General features: G+C 41.6%; 1 protein-coding gene across 38 annotated transcripts in view; it reads right to left on the bottom strand.

The window, feature by feature from the left end:
• Positions 1 to 19,303, bottom strand: part of LOC105488506 (protein tyrosine kinase 2) — a 357,242-nt gene that overhangs the window by 44,924 nt on the left and 293,015 nt on the right. For 36 of the 38 annotated variants that reach the window (XR_011606671.1, XM_071067741.1, XM_071067734.1 and 33 more), the window contains 2 exons: positions 13,238 to 13,349; positions 2,264 to 2,350 (listed from right to left, as the gene is read on the bottom strand). Coding sequence is in view for 37 of the 38 variants with exons in the window: in XM_071067741.1 (XP_070923842.1) it covers positions 2,264 to 2,350; positions 13,238 to 13,349 (199 nt within the window). In the remaining variant the exon portion in view is untranslated. Of the gene's footprint in view, positions 1 to 2,263; positions 2,351 to 13,237; positions 13,350 to 13,960; positions 14,360 to 19,303 lie in introns of those variants that run through there. The other 2 variants (XM_071067760.1, XM_071067759.1) reach the window with 2 other exon arrangements.

Here is a 19,303-nt window from a genome sequence, read left to right as displayed (position 1 = left end):
GCTAGTGCTGCATGGTGGGTGTTGTCAGTTAATTTTTTAGTGAGATAAAGCACAGCCAAAACTGTATTTCCAAATATCAACACACCCTTCAACAAAGGTTTTGTGCATTTATTCGGTCTCTAGGCATTAATTTATACCAAAACTCCATATGGACAATATAAAATTAATGAATTTTCAAGTGAGACATATAGTTAGTTCTCACAGTTTATTTGAATGAAAATATCTTAATAATAAAAACTGCTACTAAATGCAAAATGCTATATCAAGATTTTTGGTGAAAAGGGACATATTATTGCCAGACAACATTTAGGAATTTTCACAAGGAGGTTTAAAATAGTCTAAGGCAGTTTTCTACATAATAGTAACCATGTAGAAGGATCACTTTAGGCTAAAAATGAAGTAACTTCAGGAAATGTCTCATAGTTGGTCTCATTTACAAGAGAGGAAAATTTAGGCTTGGGAAAGGTTAATCACACATTAGTTCAATGAAAAAAATCAATGTTTTACTTAATTCTCTATTTACTCACTTTTACACGCTGTTCTAAGCCCTTAAAATAGAGACAAGTCCTCACTCTCAGGGGCTTCCACTGCACTGGTGACAGACAGCCACTAACAAACACATATGAGAGTTTCAAATCTTGACAGTGCCACAGACCAGGCCTGCTGGGACACAAAGAGAACTGTCTCTCTGCTAACAGCTTGTCTCATTAAGCAGGTGCTGTCATGTTTTCTCAAAACAATGCTCGTATTCAATTCCCACTCAGGGCCAGTTCACTTTCCATACCAGCCAGGCACAGACTCTGGGGCCCATCTGCTTGTTTGCCAGAGCTCAGGGTCTCTCAGCAATCATAGAGGTGGGGTTTCTTTCTTTAGGCCACCTGTGTACTTCCCATTGCTCTGACCCTTGTGCTGGGTCAGGGTTTTGGCTTCTTCACTTATGGAACTGGTAGTAATCTAAACTGACAAAGGGCCCTGTGAGCTCCTTCCATGAGAAAAAAGAGTACTTTATTTGTCTTCATATTCCCAGTGCCTAGAATAGTGCCAGGCAGAGTAGATGAACATTCAGTGCAACCCTGCTGAATGAACAGACAGGTGCCCAAGAAAAATGATTCACTCCTCTTCTGCCAGGCAAGCGGCCATCTCAGAACAATGTCTCCCAAAACATAGGTCTGACTGAGTCATCTACCTCAGAACCTACTGAGGTTGCTTGCTAACGATAAGCTATTCTTGGGCTCCAGAATTAATACATTAGAATCTGGAGGCTAAAGAGGCTGAAATTTGCTGTTCTAAACTACCACTGACCTATCTTTTCTAATAAGAAAGTGCTTACATTCTCCCTTATTACTGACAGTTAAGTACCAAAGTTAAGATTTTTTGCCCATTTTGACCCAAGAGGCCTTAATTTAAACCATGCTTTCAACAACTCTGTGAAGGAGGTAGGAAAGGTTAAGTACCGACACCCTCAATAGGACTCTGACTTCTACAGACATTACAATGAGTTAAAAAAAGATAAGGCCTAAAAAGCACACTCTATATGATCTATTTATATAAAATTCTAGAACAAGCAGAAATCTCTGATACTAGAAGTGAGAAGAGTGGTTGCTCCTGGGGCAGGAGGTGCCTGATGGGAAGGGGCACAAAGGAACTGCCGGGGTCACAGACACGCTCTATATCCTGAAGTGAGGATGGGATGCACTGGGGTATGCATCTGTCGGAACAAAGACCTGTGCGCATTGTAAGGTATACCTCAGTAAAAGTTAATAACTTTTTCTTGAAACAAATGAATTGTTTACTTTGTTTCAGGCCCTTTTCATTCAAGGATAATTTTTTTTAATTTGCACAGGGTATCTGTCTATAAATCTAACACTTTTCACACTTGTCCATAGGGTATTTCATCTGGGTTCTGTTAATTTTGAATTTTATTCTTGCCTTCCATAAAAACTGTCCAGTTCAGTACTCCCTCTGCAGAGTGTGTGCCCGCTGGCTTCACCTTGCCTTTTACCATAGCGAGTGGATGAAAACGTGCCTAAGAATGGCAGCAGGCCCTGGCCCTGTCCACTTGAAGAAGGCGTGAAAGCAAACGCCCTCTGTGTGGGGTATTGAGACAACATCAGTCAATGATTAGGGTAACCACTTTCCCAGCTTTCTATCGGCCAAATCATACTCATAAGTACACAAATAAAAACATGCACAATGTACCTCTCTATCCCAAAAGTGCTAAATAATCAAGTAACACAGTTTATACCCGTAATGACTGGCATACCTGGTAATGATTGGTTTGTACCATGTGCTGTGGGCTGGGATAAAATCCTTCGCTGGACCTCGGACTAGGATAACCCGGTCTGCTGGGCTGTAAAATCAACAGAGCATCATATGAATGAACCTCTGGATTTTGACAAACCTGTACTTTATGAATAGAGAAAGACGTTTTCCTAATAGAGCTTAGTTGAGAAGAATGATAAAAAGATGCTAAGACATTTCAATGCGGAAACAACAGTCTTTTCAACAAATGATCCTGTGGCAAGTGGACAGCTACCCGTGAAAAACAGAAGTTTGACCTCTTCCTCCCAATACACACAAAAATTAACTCGAAATGGATTACATGTCTAAATGTAAAAGTTAAAAACTCTAAGATTCTTAGAAGAAAACTTAAATCTTGGGCAGGGCACGGTAGCTTACGCCTGTAATCCTAGCACTTTGGGAGGCCAAGGTGGGCAGATTGTTTGAGGTCAGGAGTTGAAAACCAATCAGGCCAGTCTGATGGGAATGTAAAATGGTGTAGTCACTATGGAAGACAGTATGGCTATTCCTGAAAAACTAAATAGAGAACTAGCATATGATCCAGCAATTCTACTTTCAGGTATATGTAACAGAGAAATGAAAGTATATATCCACACAAAAACATGTGCATCAGCTACTCAGGAGGCTGAAGTGGGAGGGTCGCTTGAGCCAAGGAATTAAGAGGCCAGCCTGGGCAACATAGCAAGACTGTATCTTTGAAAAAAACAAATAAGTAAACACAAACATGTATATGAATGTTCTTAACAGTATTATTCACAGTAGCTAAAAATGGGGAACAGTCCTTGTCTGTCAACTGATATAAATGGATAAACAAAATGCTGTATACCTATGAAAGGGATATTATTTGTAATTAAAGGGAATAAAGTACTGACACGTGCTACGACTTAGATGAACTTTCGAAACATTCTAAGTGAAAAAAGTCAGTCACAAAGAACATACGATTTCTTTAATGAAATACCTAGACTAGGAAAGATTAATATAGACAGCAAGTATATAAGTGATTGCCAGCGGTCGGAAGGAGGAGGAAATGGGGGATGACTGCTAATGGGTGCAGGATTTCATTTTAGAACATTTCATAAAAATGTTCTAGGCTGGGCGCTATGGCTCACGCCTGTAATCCCAGCACTTTGGGAGGCCGAGGTGGGATGATCACTTGAGCCCAGGAGTTTGAGACCAGCCTGGGCAACACAGTAAGACCCCGTCTCTACTAAAAACAGTAGTCCTAGAACTGGTTGTGGTGATGGTTGCACAACTCTGAATATACTAAAAAACATTGAATTGTACAATTTATTTATTTAGAGTCTCACTCTACCATACAGGCTGGAGTGCAGTGTACAATCCCGGCTTACTGCAACCACTGCCTCCCGAGTTTGAGCAATTCTCATGCCCCAGCTTCTCAAGTAGCTGGGATTACAGGCATGCGGCACCTCACCAGGCTAATTTTTGTATTTACAGTAGAGACAGGGTTTTGCCATGTTGGCCAGGCTGATCTTGAACTCCTGGCCTTAAGTGATCTGCTTGCCTCAGCCTCCCAAAGTGCTGGGATTACAGGAGTGAGCCACTGTGCCCAGCCGAACTGTACACTTTCAGTGGATAAACCGTATGGTATGTAAATTGTATCTTAATAAAGCTATTGAAGTATCATTAATAACAAAATGGGATACTGAATATTCTGAGCCCGAGGGAACCAAATGCTCTCTGTCCAGCAGTCCGGGACCTGCAGAGAAGGCACTTGTGTTCTATTGCTTGCCTACTTCCTGGTTGTGTTACTATGGTCAAGTGATGAAACTGACTGGCTTCTAGATCCTCATCCATAAGATGGGGGTGAGCTAGAGGATCTCTAAAGTCACTTCCAGGTCTTAAATTCTCACTTTGTTTCTGGGATAAATGAATTCAAAGTTCATAGTGAAAGAACAATTTAGTCTGAAACAGAAGTCTCGAAGAAGTCAATAAAGTCTTTTAAAACTTGGAGGATTTAACAAGGTGGAAACCCATTACTGTCTAGCCAAATTAAGTCCAGAATAAAATGAAATGGATTTAAGTCCCATCACTTTTAGGAAAGAAAACTCTTTAGTGCCTGTCTCTCTCCCACAGTGCTGGGTGAACACGTGCTTTGCTCTAGTTAGGTCCAGAGTATGTTTTGGTCTCTAAATCAGTCTCACGTCCCCCTCAGTTTTGCTTATACTGTCCCCTCTGCCTGGAATGTCTCCTCCCTCCATCTGTAGAATACTTCTGATCCTTTCAGTCTTTTAGATGTTACTTTTTTCACAGAACAGCTCCTGCTTTTGCCAGCCTAACATAAACATATGTCCTCTGTTCTCCTAAGGAGGCCTTTTTCAAACCCTACCCTGGGTCGCAGGTACTTTGCACTTGCTCTACCCCTGCTATTATGAGCTGCTAAATTCCTGAGGGCGAAAAATCCTTCCTTTTCGCTTAGCCCTGTCATGTTTCAAGCAGTGTTCCAGATAGAGTCTGCTCTAAACTTAACTAAATAACAACATGAATTCCCCCAAAGACACCCCAAACAGGAAAAGGGTATAAAGAGAGCATTCTAGGCTTTTCTCTACTCTGTGTGCTATGGTGGCAATTTCCAAAGGGTGTTCTACGACATGGTTGTGTTGAATTAAAAGAGGCAAAAAAAAAAAAAAAAAAAAAAAAAAAAAGAGTTCGGCTACCTTTGTACTTGTTTTAAAGATATGTGTTAATATACAAGCATTAATAATGGTTGCAGGGGAAAGGGTTTCCTGAATCAAATGCTCTTGGAGTCCAAGAACGGAATGAGGCAGAGCCGGGGACTGGAACAATAAACAGAGCTGACAGCTGCACAGTGATGCACTCTTGATAAATTCAGGCAAAAAAAAAAAAAAAAAAAGGTGCAATTTACTGTGTATTCTGTGTGTACTGAACTACCTACTTTACATACAATTTGATAATCTTGATCACGACATTGCTATGAAGCAATATTATAATCCCTATTTTACAGAGTCTCAGATAAATTGGGCAATCTAAATAGGGGCATATAGGTGGTAGTGGTAGAACTGCGTGACTCCAAAATCTGCTGTGCCATGATGCTATTCTAAAAGCGTACTTCTGACTCACCAAATAAAAAGGAATATACAAAATAAATAGATCAGAGAATGGCAAAACCAATGTAAACTATCTCACAGTGATGCAAAGACTTAACTGGGTAGCAAATGATAACACAAGGTTCCATTTCAAAATAAAAATAAAAGGTAAAAAGTTGAAAATATGTTTTATGATAGACAAAATATTTGCACAAAGGACACCACAAAATCAAATGTTGCTAACCAACAGCCATGGAGAGCACAACTGTATTGGTAAAACAGCTCTACTTCTGTTCTCTACAAATTGGAGGTTAGCATGGTGGTCAAGAGGGCAGGCTTTGAGCCAGACTGTCAGTGTTCACAGTAGGGTGCTTCAGCTCTCTATGCCTCCCTACTGTCGATGACAAAAGGAGTACAATAACCAGCTCCCGTGGTGGGCGGATTACCTGAGGTCAGGAGTTTGAGACCAGCCTGGTCAACATGGTGAAACCTTGTCTTTACTAAAAATACAAAAACATTAGCCAGGTGTTGTGGCGCACGCCTGTAATCCCAGCTACTTGGGAGGCTGAGGCGTGAGAATAGCTTGAACCCGGGAGGCAGAGGTTGCAGTGAGCTGAGATCACACCATGGCACTCCAGCCTGGAGAGTGAGAGTCTCCATCTCAAAAAACAGAACAAGCCAACAACAACAACAAAAATAAGTATACTGGAAGAGGTATGTAGGTTATATGCAATACTGTGCTATCTTATGTAAGGAATTTATGCATCTGTGGATTTTAATCTCCATCCCTTGCAGATATCAAGGGAGAACTGTATTAGTGAGGGTGCTTTCCATGATCGCACAACTGGCATTAAGGTAGAGGTCAGCAAGTGAGATTTCTGGCAGTGAGGGGACAGGCCTGAACAACAGGATTTGTTTCATATCCCACAGGACTTCTTTTTCTGTTTTGAGACAGTCATGCTCTGTTGCCTAGGCTGGAGAGCAGTGGCATGATCTCGGCTCACTGCAACCTCTGCCTCCTGAGTTTGAGTGATTCTCATGCCTCAGATTCCCAAGTAGCTGGGATTACATGCATGCGCAATCACACCCAGCTAATTTTTGTATTTTTATTTTTTGAGATGGAGTCTCGTTCTGTCACCCAGGCTACAGTGCAGTGGTGTGATCTCGGCTCGCTGCAACTTCTGCCTCCTGAGTTTAAGCAATTCTCGTGCCTCAGCCTCCTGAATAGCTGGGATTACATGTGCACACCACCACGCCTGGATAATTTTTGTATTTTTAGTAGAGATGGTGTTTCGCCATGTTGCCCAGGCTGGTCTCAAATTACTGGCCTCAAGTGATCAGCTCATCTTGGCTGCCCAAAGTGCTGGGGTTACAGGCATGAGCCACCATGCCTGGTCCCCGCAGGACTTTCTGCTGTTTCTCTCAACTTTATGTAAGTAAAACAACAGCAACAATAAAATCCCTGTCGCTTGAACACAGAATGAATTCTGCTTTATATATTTTGTATAGTTTGTATAGGTATTCTGTATAGTTTATGAGGAACTGAACTTTCCAGGACAGCAACTACCGTGTATACTGATGGGCAATTTTATTATGTTTCATTTAAAATTTACCAAGATTTTCTTACCATTCTAGAAAATGACATCACCAAGACTAATGAAATTCCTATCAGTTATAGCTGTGGGGGTCTGCTCTGTCACTGCTGTATTCATGGTGAGTCCACAAAGAGGTGTAAGGATCTGGCTATGCCACCATGTCTCCCAATGTCATTCGACCTGAGTGCTTTATACATGCATGCATAACGTTATAAAAAATGATTTTCTTTTTAATTTCTCCTGTATAGTTGGGTCTCCAAACACTAGTATTCTTCCACTGATATTCTGAAATTGGTAAGTCATTCTATTACCTATGTATTTTATTTCAGGATTAGTAAATGGGACATTATAAAATCATTTTTTATATAAATGCTGTGCTGGGTTTGATTAGGGTTGAGAACAATGTTCTGAGGCAGTTATTCTCAAACATTTCATCATTTTCAGGACCCCTATACAGTCTCAAAAATTACTGAGGACTCTAAAGAGTTTTTATTTGGAATATAACTACCAACACTCATACTGTTAGAAATTAAAACAGATACTAAAAAGTATTTATTAATTCACTTAAGAATAAGCTCATCACATACTAAAAAAACCACCTTTTCAAAACCAAACAAACCAAACTGAGAAGAACACATGTACATCTACATTTACGTAAATTCGCTTTAATGTTAGGCTTAACAGAAGGCAGCAGGTTCTCATATGTTTCTGCAGTCTTACGATATTCTCTTTTGTTGCAGTACATGAGGGGGAAAAAAAGTAAACTCATAGAGCTGTACAACTGGAAAAGGGAGGAGTATTTCCGTAGATTTTGAGCACAATTGTGGTACTGTTTTTTGATTCGACACCAAAATGCAAGTGACAGCTTCTCTCTTTTTTTTTTTTTTTTTTTGAGACGGAGTCTCGCTCTGCCGCCCAGGCTGGAGTGCAGTGGCCGGATCTCAGCTCACTGCAAGCTCCGCCTCCCGGGTTTACGCCATTCTCCGGCCTCAGCCTCCCGAGTAGCTGGGACTACAGGCACCCGCCACCACGCCCGGCTAATTTTTTGTATTTTTAGTAGAGACGGGGTTTCACTGTGTTAGCCAGGATGGTCTCGATCTCCTGACCTCGTGATCTGCCCGTCTCGGCCTCCCAAAGTGCTGGGATTACAGGCTTGAGCCACCGCGCCCGGCTAGTGACAGCTTCTTAAAGGTGAGTTGCAATATGGAATTTACAATGGTATCATCTGTTACATTAAAATCCATAGAATTAAGGGAGAAAAAAAAAGGGAAAAAAAATCCATTACTTTTTCTTGTAGTTTCAATGGAACTTATACTCATGTGTGATTTTTAACATCCTGTGTAGGTCATTTGAAAGATACTGATTTACTGAGCTGCACAGATCCTCCCAATGTTAACACATTTCAGTAAACAACATACATTTTTAAAATAACACATGTTAATATCATCCTGAGCTTACTATAACAGTCTAAGAATTTAGAAAGCTGTCAAGATCACGGTGTAAGTTTTTCAAAACTCTAATTTTTGCTTGAAAACAAAAATTTTATCACTGGTAACAAATAGTTGTTTTCCTCAATGTCACAGCCTCACTTCTTTCTCTTTTGAGAAAATGTCTACCAAATATCCAACTCTGAACAGTATGTCTGCCAGCTGTTCTTTCAAGTCAAGCTGGCCTTCCATGAAAAAAAAGTGTTTAGTCCAGCTTGCAACTCAACTGTATAGTGCTTTTCTCAAGACAAGACATCGCGTCTAGGTGTGCAGCAGCAGGGCTAACATGCCCTTCCTGGGTCTTCATGTCAGATATTTTTCACAGATTCATCAAGGCCTTTCTTCTGTAAAATGGCATTTTTTGTGTGTGAGCACAGGGGTGAAGAACACAGTGATGTCTAGTACAACTTCATGCCACTGTCCTGATTTGTGCTAAGGTGTCAGCAGTTCTATTAGTGGAAAAGGCAAATAACATTTTTTTTTTTTTTTTTTTGAGACAGTCTCGCTCTGTTTCCCAGGCTGGAGTGCAGTGGCGCGATCTCAGCTCAGTGCAACCTCTGCCTCCTGGGTTCAAGTGATTCTTGTGCCTCAGCCTCCTGGGTATCTGGGACTACAAGTGCGGGCACCACCATGCTTGGCTAATTTTTGTATTTTTAGTTGAAACCGGGTGTCGCCATGTTGGCCAGGCTGGTCTCGAACTCTTGGCCTCAAGCGATCCACCCGCCTCAGGCAAATAACAAAACATTATCAGATGAGTTCTGATGTCATGGACCTTTGAAATGGTCATGGGGACCTACAGAGGTCCAAGAACTACACTTTGAGAATGGCTGTTCTAAGATACCTTCATCCTGAGGCTCTCCATTGATCCAGTGGGAATCTGCAGGAAAGCAACAGGCACAGATGAAAATGAGCATTTAATGCGCTACTCCCATGCAGGGCTTGTCTCAGGGAAAGTTCTCTAAAGATGATTATTATATGAAAAAATTGGTATTAAGCATGATGAAGCGATCCATACATATTCTTAATAATTGGCTTTGTGGTTATAATGCTCTTACTATTAACCAAGTATAAGTAAGCTTTAAAAAAAAATTGAAAAATTTTTAATTTTTTTTTGAGACAAGGCCTTGCTCTGTTGCCCAGGCTAGAATGCAGAGGTGCAAACATGGCTCTCCACGCAGCCTAGACCTCCTGGGCTCAAGTGATCCTCCTGCCTCAGTCCACTGAGTAGCTAGGATCACAGGCACATGCCACTAAATTTGGCTAATTTTTAAATTTTTTTGTAAAGATAAGAGTCTCATGCTGTTGCCCAGGCTGGTCTCAAATTCCTGGGCTCAACTGATCCTCCTACCTCAGTCTCCCAAAGCACTGCAATTATAGGTGTGAGTCACCACACCCGGCCTGTATGTAAGTAAACTTAATTTTGAATCTTGATTGGGAAAGAGAAAGACTTTTCACCTATAAAACTTATACAAGTTTTCACTTATAAAACTAATTAAGCTACATTAAAATTTTTCTATATTAGTATTAACAACAGAAAATTTATCTACAGAAGCCTGAGATCCTATCTAAATTTCAGAAATCTAAGTGGCTCTAGAGGCTGAGGCAAGGGATTGTTTAAGCCCAGCAGCTCAAGAGAGCTTGGGCAACATAGTGAGACCCCATCTTATTTTAAAAAAAGAAAGGAAGGTAGAAATAAAAAAAAAATCTAAGTAAGACAGCTGGGCGTGGTGGCTCACACCTGAAACTCCAGCACTTTGGGAGGCTGAGGTGGGCGGATCACCTGAGGTCAGGAGTTTGAGACCAGCCTGGCTAACATGGTGAAACCCTGACTGCACTAAAAACACAAAAATTAGCCAAGCATGGTGGCAGGTGCCTATAATCCCAGCTACTCAGGAGCCTGAGGCAGGAGAATTGCTTGAACCCAGGAGGCATAGGTTGCAATGAGCCGAGATAGCACCACTGAACTCTAGCCTGGGCGATAGAGCAAGGCTCTGTCTCCAAAAAAATAAAAATAAAAATAAAAAAATAAATCTAAGACTTACTTATTCTAATATATCACAAGCAGAATTATGAAAACTCAGCAGAATCTAACGAATTCTCACTTTACAAAGTACAGGAAGTGAGGAAATAGTGGCCTACCAAATTGGAAATCACAGACTCATTTCAGATGTGCCAAATACTGTGACCATAAAAGCAGAATTTGATTCTAAAGATGAACACTGAGAAGGTAAAAACTGCATACAGGACTTGATTCTGACTGGCATGAAAGTTCAACAATTAACATACTAGTATTTGTTAATAATCATCAAGTATCTGTATATCTATGCTATTTTAGATGATTTTCTAGCCATTAAAAGTTTTTTTTTTTTTTTTTTGAGACAGAGTCTGACTTTATCGGCCAAACTGGAGTGCAATGGCGTGATCTTGGCTCACTGCACCTTCTGTCTCCCCGTTTCAAGCAATTATCTTGCCTCAGTCTCCTGAGTAGCTGGGATTATAGGTGCCCGCCACCACGGCTGGCTGATTTTTGGATATTAATAGAGACGGGGTTTCACCATGTTGGCCAGGCTGGTCTTAAATTCTTGACCTCAGGTGACCCGCCCGCCTTGGCCTCCCAAAGTGCTGGGATTACAGGGGTGAGCCACCATGCCCGGTCACCATTAAAACTTTTAATCTGGGGGTTGCCAAATATTTTCTTTAAAGGTCAAAGAGTAAATATTTTAAATTGTGTAGGCTATACTGTCTCTGTCACAACTGCTCATTTACACCTGTGTAGGGTGAAAGCAGCTGTGTATAATACACAAATAAATGGGTGTGTTCCAATAAAACTGTGTTTCAATAAAACTTTAATTAACAAAAACACAGCGGGCTATAGTTTCCTTATCTGTTTAACAAATAAACCTTTGTGTAGAGTGCAACAATGTGCTTATAGAAAAGAATCTCAAAATATGTATTTTGAAAATACCTTAAAAAAAAAGAAGGGTTAAGGATATTTAAATATTTAAGCCAAACTAGTCTTTGTACTCTGAAACCAAAAAAGAAGTTGAGAAGCCTCATCACCGCTGCCCATGAACCTAATTTAGAAAATCAGTCATATTAAGCTCATTAAAAATCCAGCAGATTGGGATATAGACATATGTGTAGCTGAAGAGTTGATTTAATCCTGTGAGTTTTAGGGAAGTGTTGCATTCTTTGGTGCTCATTACCAAATACTTATGTTCCTTTGCACTTGTGTACTAAATAAAGTGCTGGACAGTGAATTATCTTCTAACATCCCCACCCAAGAGGTAGGGAATACAAATAGTCATTTTGCAAATGAGGAATGTGAGATCTGGAGTAGGTAGGTGACCTGCTCAGTCATCAGACTGTAAATAGCAGACCCCCATGTGAATGAATCCACTTGACTTCAAGGCCTGAGAAGTTAATGATAAGATTCTCCCGACTCTCAGTACTGGACTATTCTGCAGTAGTAAACAAATTTAAAAATAGGCAAACTTGTAAACAGAACACGGAGAGCCTCAGATGCTGGGATGTGGGGTACATGTTTGTTTTTTCCTGTGGGTAACTAAGGATTTCCTGTTGTTGTTAAGCTGGGAATGACAGAGAAACATCAGGTGTTCCCACTGCCTCCTCGTTCAATGTAACACCCATCAGACAGGTATGTGTTTCTTCTCTGGGCCTCGGTCCTTCTCTCTGTAGAAGGGGCTGGTCTGAGGCACCCTCTGTCTCTAAACATCTGCATAATTGTGTTAATCACATTTTCACTTTCAATGTATGTTTAATGTTACAGAGTTCAAAATGACGACCAAGAAAATAAAAGTTTTCAGCCTTCAAGATAAAAAAAATTGGTATATTTAAACAGTACTTTGTCTTATCAAATTTCTGAATACTTTTCATAAAGAAAATGAATTATCAAAGTTTCTTAATATATTTTTTAACTAATCAAATATCAAATGGTGGTAGTCAATAACTACTAACTACAAAAAATCCTATTATCTATTAACTTTCGAGAAAAAGAACAGAATTGGAGTATTCATGGCAAGTAACCCAGTGTGTGAAAATAGCATCCTATCAAAAGCCAATGGTATATAAAGACTTATTAATCTAGGGAAAGTGTCACTCTGTCTAAAACCCCCAGCCATGGCATGGCCCAGCAGCTGTAAAAGGGCCGGGCTGACCTCTCTGAGGCAGGAGAGGGCACCAGTAAAGGATATGAACATAAGTGGGCAAGTAGGGTCTAAGGATGCTGCTGGAAGATCTTATTAAGGAAACAAAAGCAACTGCAATGTGCTCTCTTTCCCAACAAACAACCCAGCCACCAGCTACGAAAAGAAAAAGGCAAAAAATGTGCAGAGTTCTCAACAAAACCAAACAAAGGAATATGGTCAGGTGGAAACAGACTCATTTTTAAATAAAGCAAAATGCAAAGCATCTGTGACCTAGTTTGGTATTTTAATCCAGACTTGATCATTAGGGAGATCTCTGACAACCAACAAAGGGAAAACCTCCTCCAAGTTACGGCAGCATAGGAAAAGCATTTTAAGATGACATCTAATCCAACTGCTCATGGCTTCAAAGAACCCCTACTTGAAATACAAATGAGGAAAGTGAGTGCACATGAGGGTAATAAGAGAAGACAAGCAAAAAGGAAACAATTAGTTGGTGTTATAACTATTACTCTTAGAATAACCTGATATTTGATTTTCTCCTCATAGAAAACAGTTGCCTAACTGTAAATCTCAAAAGTTAGTAAAAGCAACCCCAGAGTTGGGGTGAGGACTGTAGCTACCTTGGGTGGCGCTTCATCAGACCCTCCGGAGTCCCAGGACACTGTGGCCTGTCTTCTGGACTCCATCCTCATGCGTTCTTCTTGCTGAGCCTTCTCTTCCTCCAGGATTGTGCTAGAGAGACAACACATTGTCTTAGGGGAGCTGACAACCCAGAGTTAGCACACACGAGACCCCACCCTGAGTTATCTAAGGAACACCAGTTGGCTAACAGTACATGATAACAATAAAGAAAGGATCCTAGACACAGGGGAAAGAAGGATCAGGTTTCTAAGTCTTCACGAAATGATTCTAGAATAGCCTTGGTCCAAATGGGCAAGTCCATTTAAAGCACAGCCATAGGTAAGAAAAAGACAGCTGGTAAGAAAAAGAAGTTGCAGAAAATGAAGGACGGGCCAAGATGAAATGTTTGCAAGCCAAAGTTGATCTTGAGCAGAACAGAATTCCTCTGAGAAATCCCACGCAGCACTTTTATCAAGCATATACATGTCTGAGGACAGATTCTTTTCACACATAATGTGATCACACCAGCACTTACGTGATCAATTAGCAATCTGGCCAATAATCTCCCTAAATTGCTCAATACAATCTTCCTATCGTTCAGCTTAACCGGTGCTTTATCTGATCAGGAAAATAAGCAAAAACGCGACAGTATTTACAAGTGCTTCTGAAAATACTCCTTGCTTTAAGCTGGACACCCCATAGTTGGTAACACTGCTACTTACCACTGCTTGACTACTCAGAAGCTATCTGAAGTCCCATATAATGCTGCAGCCGCTGGAGCCTCTGCAGCGACTGCTAGGCAGCTTCTTCATCTTGGCTGTTTGCCATCACATAAACCCCTCAGAATGCAGCCAAAGCGAGACTTTGCTAGTTTCCCATTCCATGCAGATGCCCCAGGGCTCAGCAGGCAGCAGTTTGAAACCCTTGTCTTAACTGTGGCAAATAGCTCTTCCTACATTCCTACAACTCTAGAGTTCTAATAAAGACACTCATTCAAAGTTTCTAGGCTCCTGGTAGATAGTATGCAGTAAACAACCAGCCAGAAATTACTCAGGAAAGAGTGACATCAGTGCACCAGACTTTCTAATCTGGGAATTTGCTGTTTAAAAAGACATTCCTGCTTGGCTGGAGGCTAAGAGTGTGCTGTTTCTCACACAACTCAACTTACACAGTCACCTTCTGAGTCAGGAAAAGAGACAAAAATCATTTCATAACTGCCCCAAGTCAGCAAACCATCACTACAGATGGTAAGACTTTTTTCATCCCCCAAACAAAAGGGAATGTCTGCCTCAAGAAATGATCATATCAGGGCCACGTGTGGTGGCTCACGTCTGTAATCCCAGAACTTTGGGAGGCCGAGGTGGGCAGATCACGAGGTCAGGAGTTCAAGACCAGCCTGGCCAAAATAGTGAAACACCGTCTCTACTAAAAATACAAAAATGAGCTGGGTGTGGTGGTGCATGCCTGTAGTTCCAGCCACTCGGGAGGCTGAGGCAGGAGAATCACCTGAACCTGGGAGGCGGAGGTTGTGGTGAGCCGAGATCGCGCCACTGCACTCCAGCCTGGGCAACAGAATAAGACTCCACCTCAAAAAAAAAAAAAAAAAAAAAAAAAAAAAAAATCACATAAGCATTTTACATAAAAAGCTTTTAGTCAAAAGTCCCACTCCATTCTCAAGATATGGTTTTGGTTTCTTTCTTGCTCCAGTTAGATGATCGTGGCTCAGCAAAACCACAAAACTTTTCACAGTATTTAAGAACTGTGCAGCAGCCTTGACAGGCAAGATGCTCATTGGGTGCCAGCACTGTTGGGAACCTGGTCCCATGTGCCAGGCCCAGGGGACTCCTGGTGAGTGGTGCAGGGAAGTTTAGGGACAGGTCTGGGGAAGGAGCACAGGGGTCCTGAGAGGGCCACTCTCTCTGCCCTGCCCCTCTGATCAGAAGAACGCTCCCCTCAGCTGCTGGGAGGATTAAGGGAGATCATGGCTGTGAGAGCATCTGCTATAAGCATTACTTGTCATCAGTGGGCATTTCTAATGGCATTTACTTGAGGGCTGCTCATTCAGCAAGTATTTGCTAACTTTGCTAATTTGCTCTGTGCAAGAGGCACGTGACGAGGTCTTTGAGGTGCTTTGTCTAAGAGAAAAGAAATACTCAAAACCTTGAAACAGGGTCAGGCAAGTTGGCTTATGCCTGTAATCCCAGCATTCTGGGAGGCTGAGGTGGGAGGATCATTTGAGTATGGGAGGTGGAGGCTGCAGTCAGTCAAAATAGCACCACTACACTCCAGTCTGGGTGACAGAGCGAGACTTGTCTCCAAAATAAATAAATAAATGAATACATACATACATACAATAACAACAACAACAAAACACACTGAAACAGGACATGAGTGTTGTGACTGAGCAGTAGAGAAGAGCTTGGCCTGGTGCGTTCTAGCTGCAGAACTCAGCGGGAGAGGGCACTGCCCCAGGCACTGGGGGTGGTTAGGGAGGAAGAGTCCCAGCGTCTCAGCAGGTTACAGTTACAGACTCACACCAAGCACATAATGTTTGTGTACTTTTGGTCATGTAACAAGCATTACATGTCCAAAGCATAGCAATGGTTTCTGTCCATTTCTTATGTGAAAACAAACACCTTTATATTTCAATTTTCCTTATATATTTTAATTTATGACTTAAACACCTTTTGTTATACTTTGAATGAAACAGTGCCTGCACATAGCTGACACTTAAATATTTGCTAAATGAACAAATACTGTATATGGATAAAATACATGCATTATCATTACCTATTAGATGTTTAACTAAGCTGAGTAAATTCAGGGATCATTAGTGGTTAAAAAAAAAAAACTGAATGGGAAAACAATAAGGCTCAATCAAACTCAAGGAGTTTGAGTCACACGGAGATCAGGTTTAAATTCTGCCACAGACAGACCATGGACAACTCTGTCCCTCCAAGCCTCATCCACAAAATGGGGTGCCTCCCTAACTACCTATCTTGAAGGGTTGTTGTGAAGAAGATCTAAATGAAAATTAGACAGCTTATGGGACGAGCTCTGAAATGCAAGAGACTTTTAAAAATCGAAAGAACTATTAGAAATTCCCCATCAGATAATAACCTGTGTAGCTAATGGCTACCATTCCCACAAAGAGCTATGAGTCTTTTTCTTTTCTTTCTTTTTTGTTTTTGGGGCGGAGTCTTGCTCTGTTGAATGGGCTGAAGTGCAGTGGCGCGATTTCAGCTCACTGCAACCTCTACCTGCCAGGTTCAAGCAATTCTCCTGCCTCAGTCTCCCAAGTAGCTGGGACTACAGGTGCACGTGCCACCACGCCTGGCTAATTTTTTGTATTTTTAGTAGAGATGGGATTTTACCATGTTGGCCAGGCTGGTCTCGAACCCCTGACCTCAAGTGATCCGCCTGCCTTGGCCTTCCAAAGTGCTGGGATTACAGACATGAGCCACCACGCCTGGCCTCCTACCTTTATTTATTTATTTGTTTATTTTTTATTTTTTAAAAAAGAGATGGAGTGATACTATGTTGCTCAGGCTGGTCCTGAACTCCTGGGCTCCAGAGAAGCTGGGATTAGAGGCTTACACTATACGCCTGTGCAAATATTTCAAATGAGTTAAAATCCAAGTTGAGCTTGAAATTCAAAGGAGCAACCATGTCTTTTTATAAATTCATCAAATCACCTATGAAGTGTTAGCAATACAACTATTAAGACTGGCCATCAGTCAAACCAACAGATCAACAATATGCCTGCTAAAGCAGTCACTGATATACAACGCCTTTGAACTTGACAAATGTAAAGATGTTACAACTATAAGGAATAGGAGTTGATACTTTGGTATGAGCTAATATAGCTTCACCCAGTCCTGAACATTTACCAATGAAAACGTGGGAAGCTATATCTTAACTTTCTAGATTGTAAAACACCAGTAAATCCATACCTCAAAAGGCTGCTAATGGAGTTAAAAATACGTATTTTTTTTTAGAGCTGGGGCACGTGCACACATGGTGGGAACTACCATTGCTTTTAAAAGTGAAGTGATTAATCTCGCTTCACTTCCCTTTTTCCTCACCTATAGCCCTTCTTCCTTTAAGTCCTGGCAAGTTCTCTGAACCCATTATGCTCTCCCATGCCTCTTTATGTTGTGTCTCTTGCCTGGAACACCTTTCTCTTCTTTCTCTGGCCAACTCTCACTTGTATTTCAAGTGTCAAATAGCAGTTCCTCCAGAAAAATCTTACCTGAAGCTCCCTCCTCCCTTTAGGCTAAGTTACATTACTCTCCTTACTCTTTTCCAAAGAAACTAGTGCCTAACTTGCTCTTAACTCTTGCCAAAAGACATTGTAAATATCTGTTTGTTTGACTTTTGCTCCCATTAGGCCAAGAGTTGTTACCCGAAGGCCCACTTTCAAATGCTCAGAATTAGCACTGACCCTGAAGCATAATATGAATTAATAAATGACAGGTAAATGGATGAATAAAGCCCTATCAGTGGAGCAGGTCTACTGACTAGTCAAGAAGAGCACATTATCAAGCTTCCTGTTCTTTTCAAATTTAGTTTTATTTTTATAGAGACAGGGTTTCGCTATTATTGCCCAGGCTGGTCTCAAACTCCCGGGCTCAAGTGATCCTCCTGCCTCGGCCTCCCAAAGTGCTGGGATTATAGGTGTGAGCCACTGTGCCTGGCCAATTTCTTTTTTCTTTTTTTGAGACAGGGTCTAACTCTGTAGCCCAGACTGGAGTTCAGCGGCACGATCACTCCTGAACTCAAGTAATCCTCCCACCTCAGCTCTCTGAGTAGCTGGGACTACAGGTACATCACCAGGCCTGGCGGATTCTTTTTTATTTTTTGTAACAATTAAATAATAAATAAAAATCTCACTGTGTTGCCTAGGCTGGTCTTGAACTCCTGGACTGGAGTGATCTTCCCACCTCAGCCTCTCAAAGTATTGGGATTACAGATGTGAGCCACCATGCCTAGCCCCTGTTCTCTCAACTGGCCAAACAGGAAAGGACCTGCAGGCAGCTTTCCTCAAGATGGTCACTGGGAGCAGGGGACCAGTCAGAGACCAGGAACAAAGAAGGCCTAGCTGGCCTGAGAGAGAAGCACATCTCTGGTTGGTGGTTTTACGGTGCCCTGCTCTCTGTCTCCTGACCCTTAAACACCACACCTTCAGTTAGAGTTCCTAAAAGTTTTAAACAGGTAAAAAGTCCGTAAAAATCAAGAAAAAAAAAATTGGGAAAAACAAGTGTGTTTCTTCTACTCCTTCAAATAATTAAAATACAGGCAAGCTGAGAGAAGGGTAAGTGGGACATATTCTTTAAGGCAACGGGAACTCCGTTTTCAAAGGGTTCTCATCAGGCAATGTTATTTCACACAGATTGTTTTGTGAAATGGGCCACTCTGGTCTTAAGGCTACTTACTGTTTTCCCCAAGAATCTCTAAAAGGGTCCCGTGAAGTCCCTTGCCACAAGAAGACCCTCTCAGGCTCCATCTGCCCTGATATATCCTACCCACACACACTTCCCCTATTCTCTGACCCACTGAATTTATTGTCTGAATGTTTCATTTCAGCCCTTAATCACATATTGCCATGTTGTGGGATTTAGCTTGTAAGCTCCCTACAGTTGTCAGACATGAATCTAATTTCTCTTGTAAGCTAAGTATCACTTGCATATTACAGACACTTCTATATTTCTTTTTTTTTTTTTTTTGAGACAGAGTCTCGCTCTGTCACCCAGGCTGGAGTGCAGTGGCCGGATCTCAGCTCACTGCAAGCTCCGCCTCCCGGGTTCGGGCCATTCTCCTGTCTCAGCCTCCTGAGTAGCTGGGACTACAGGCGCCCACCACCTTGCCCGGCTAGTGTTTTGTATTTTTTTTTTTTTTAGTAGAGACGGGGTTTCACCGTGTTAACCAGGATGGTCTCGATCTCCTGACCTAGTGATCCGCCCGTCTCAGCCTCCCAAAGTGCTGGAATTACAGGCTTGAGCCACCGCGCCCGGCCTATATTTCTTTAATTAAACATCCCAGACTTGTTCCTCAAAGAACATAAT

The sequence above is a fragment of the Macaca nemestrina genome, chromosome 8, assembly GCF_043159975.1.
Source record: "Macaca nemestrina isolate mMacNem1 chromosome 8, mMacNem.hap1, whole genome shotgun sequence".
Taxonomy (NCBI): Eukaryota; Metazoa; Chordata; class Mammalia; order Primates; family Cercopithecidae; genus Macaca; species Macaca nemestrina.
The sequence above is the reverse complement of the archived record's forward strand: the minus strand, read 5'-3'. Positions and strand labels throughout refer to the sequence as shown.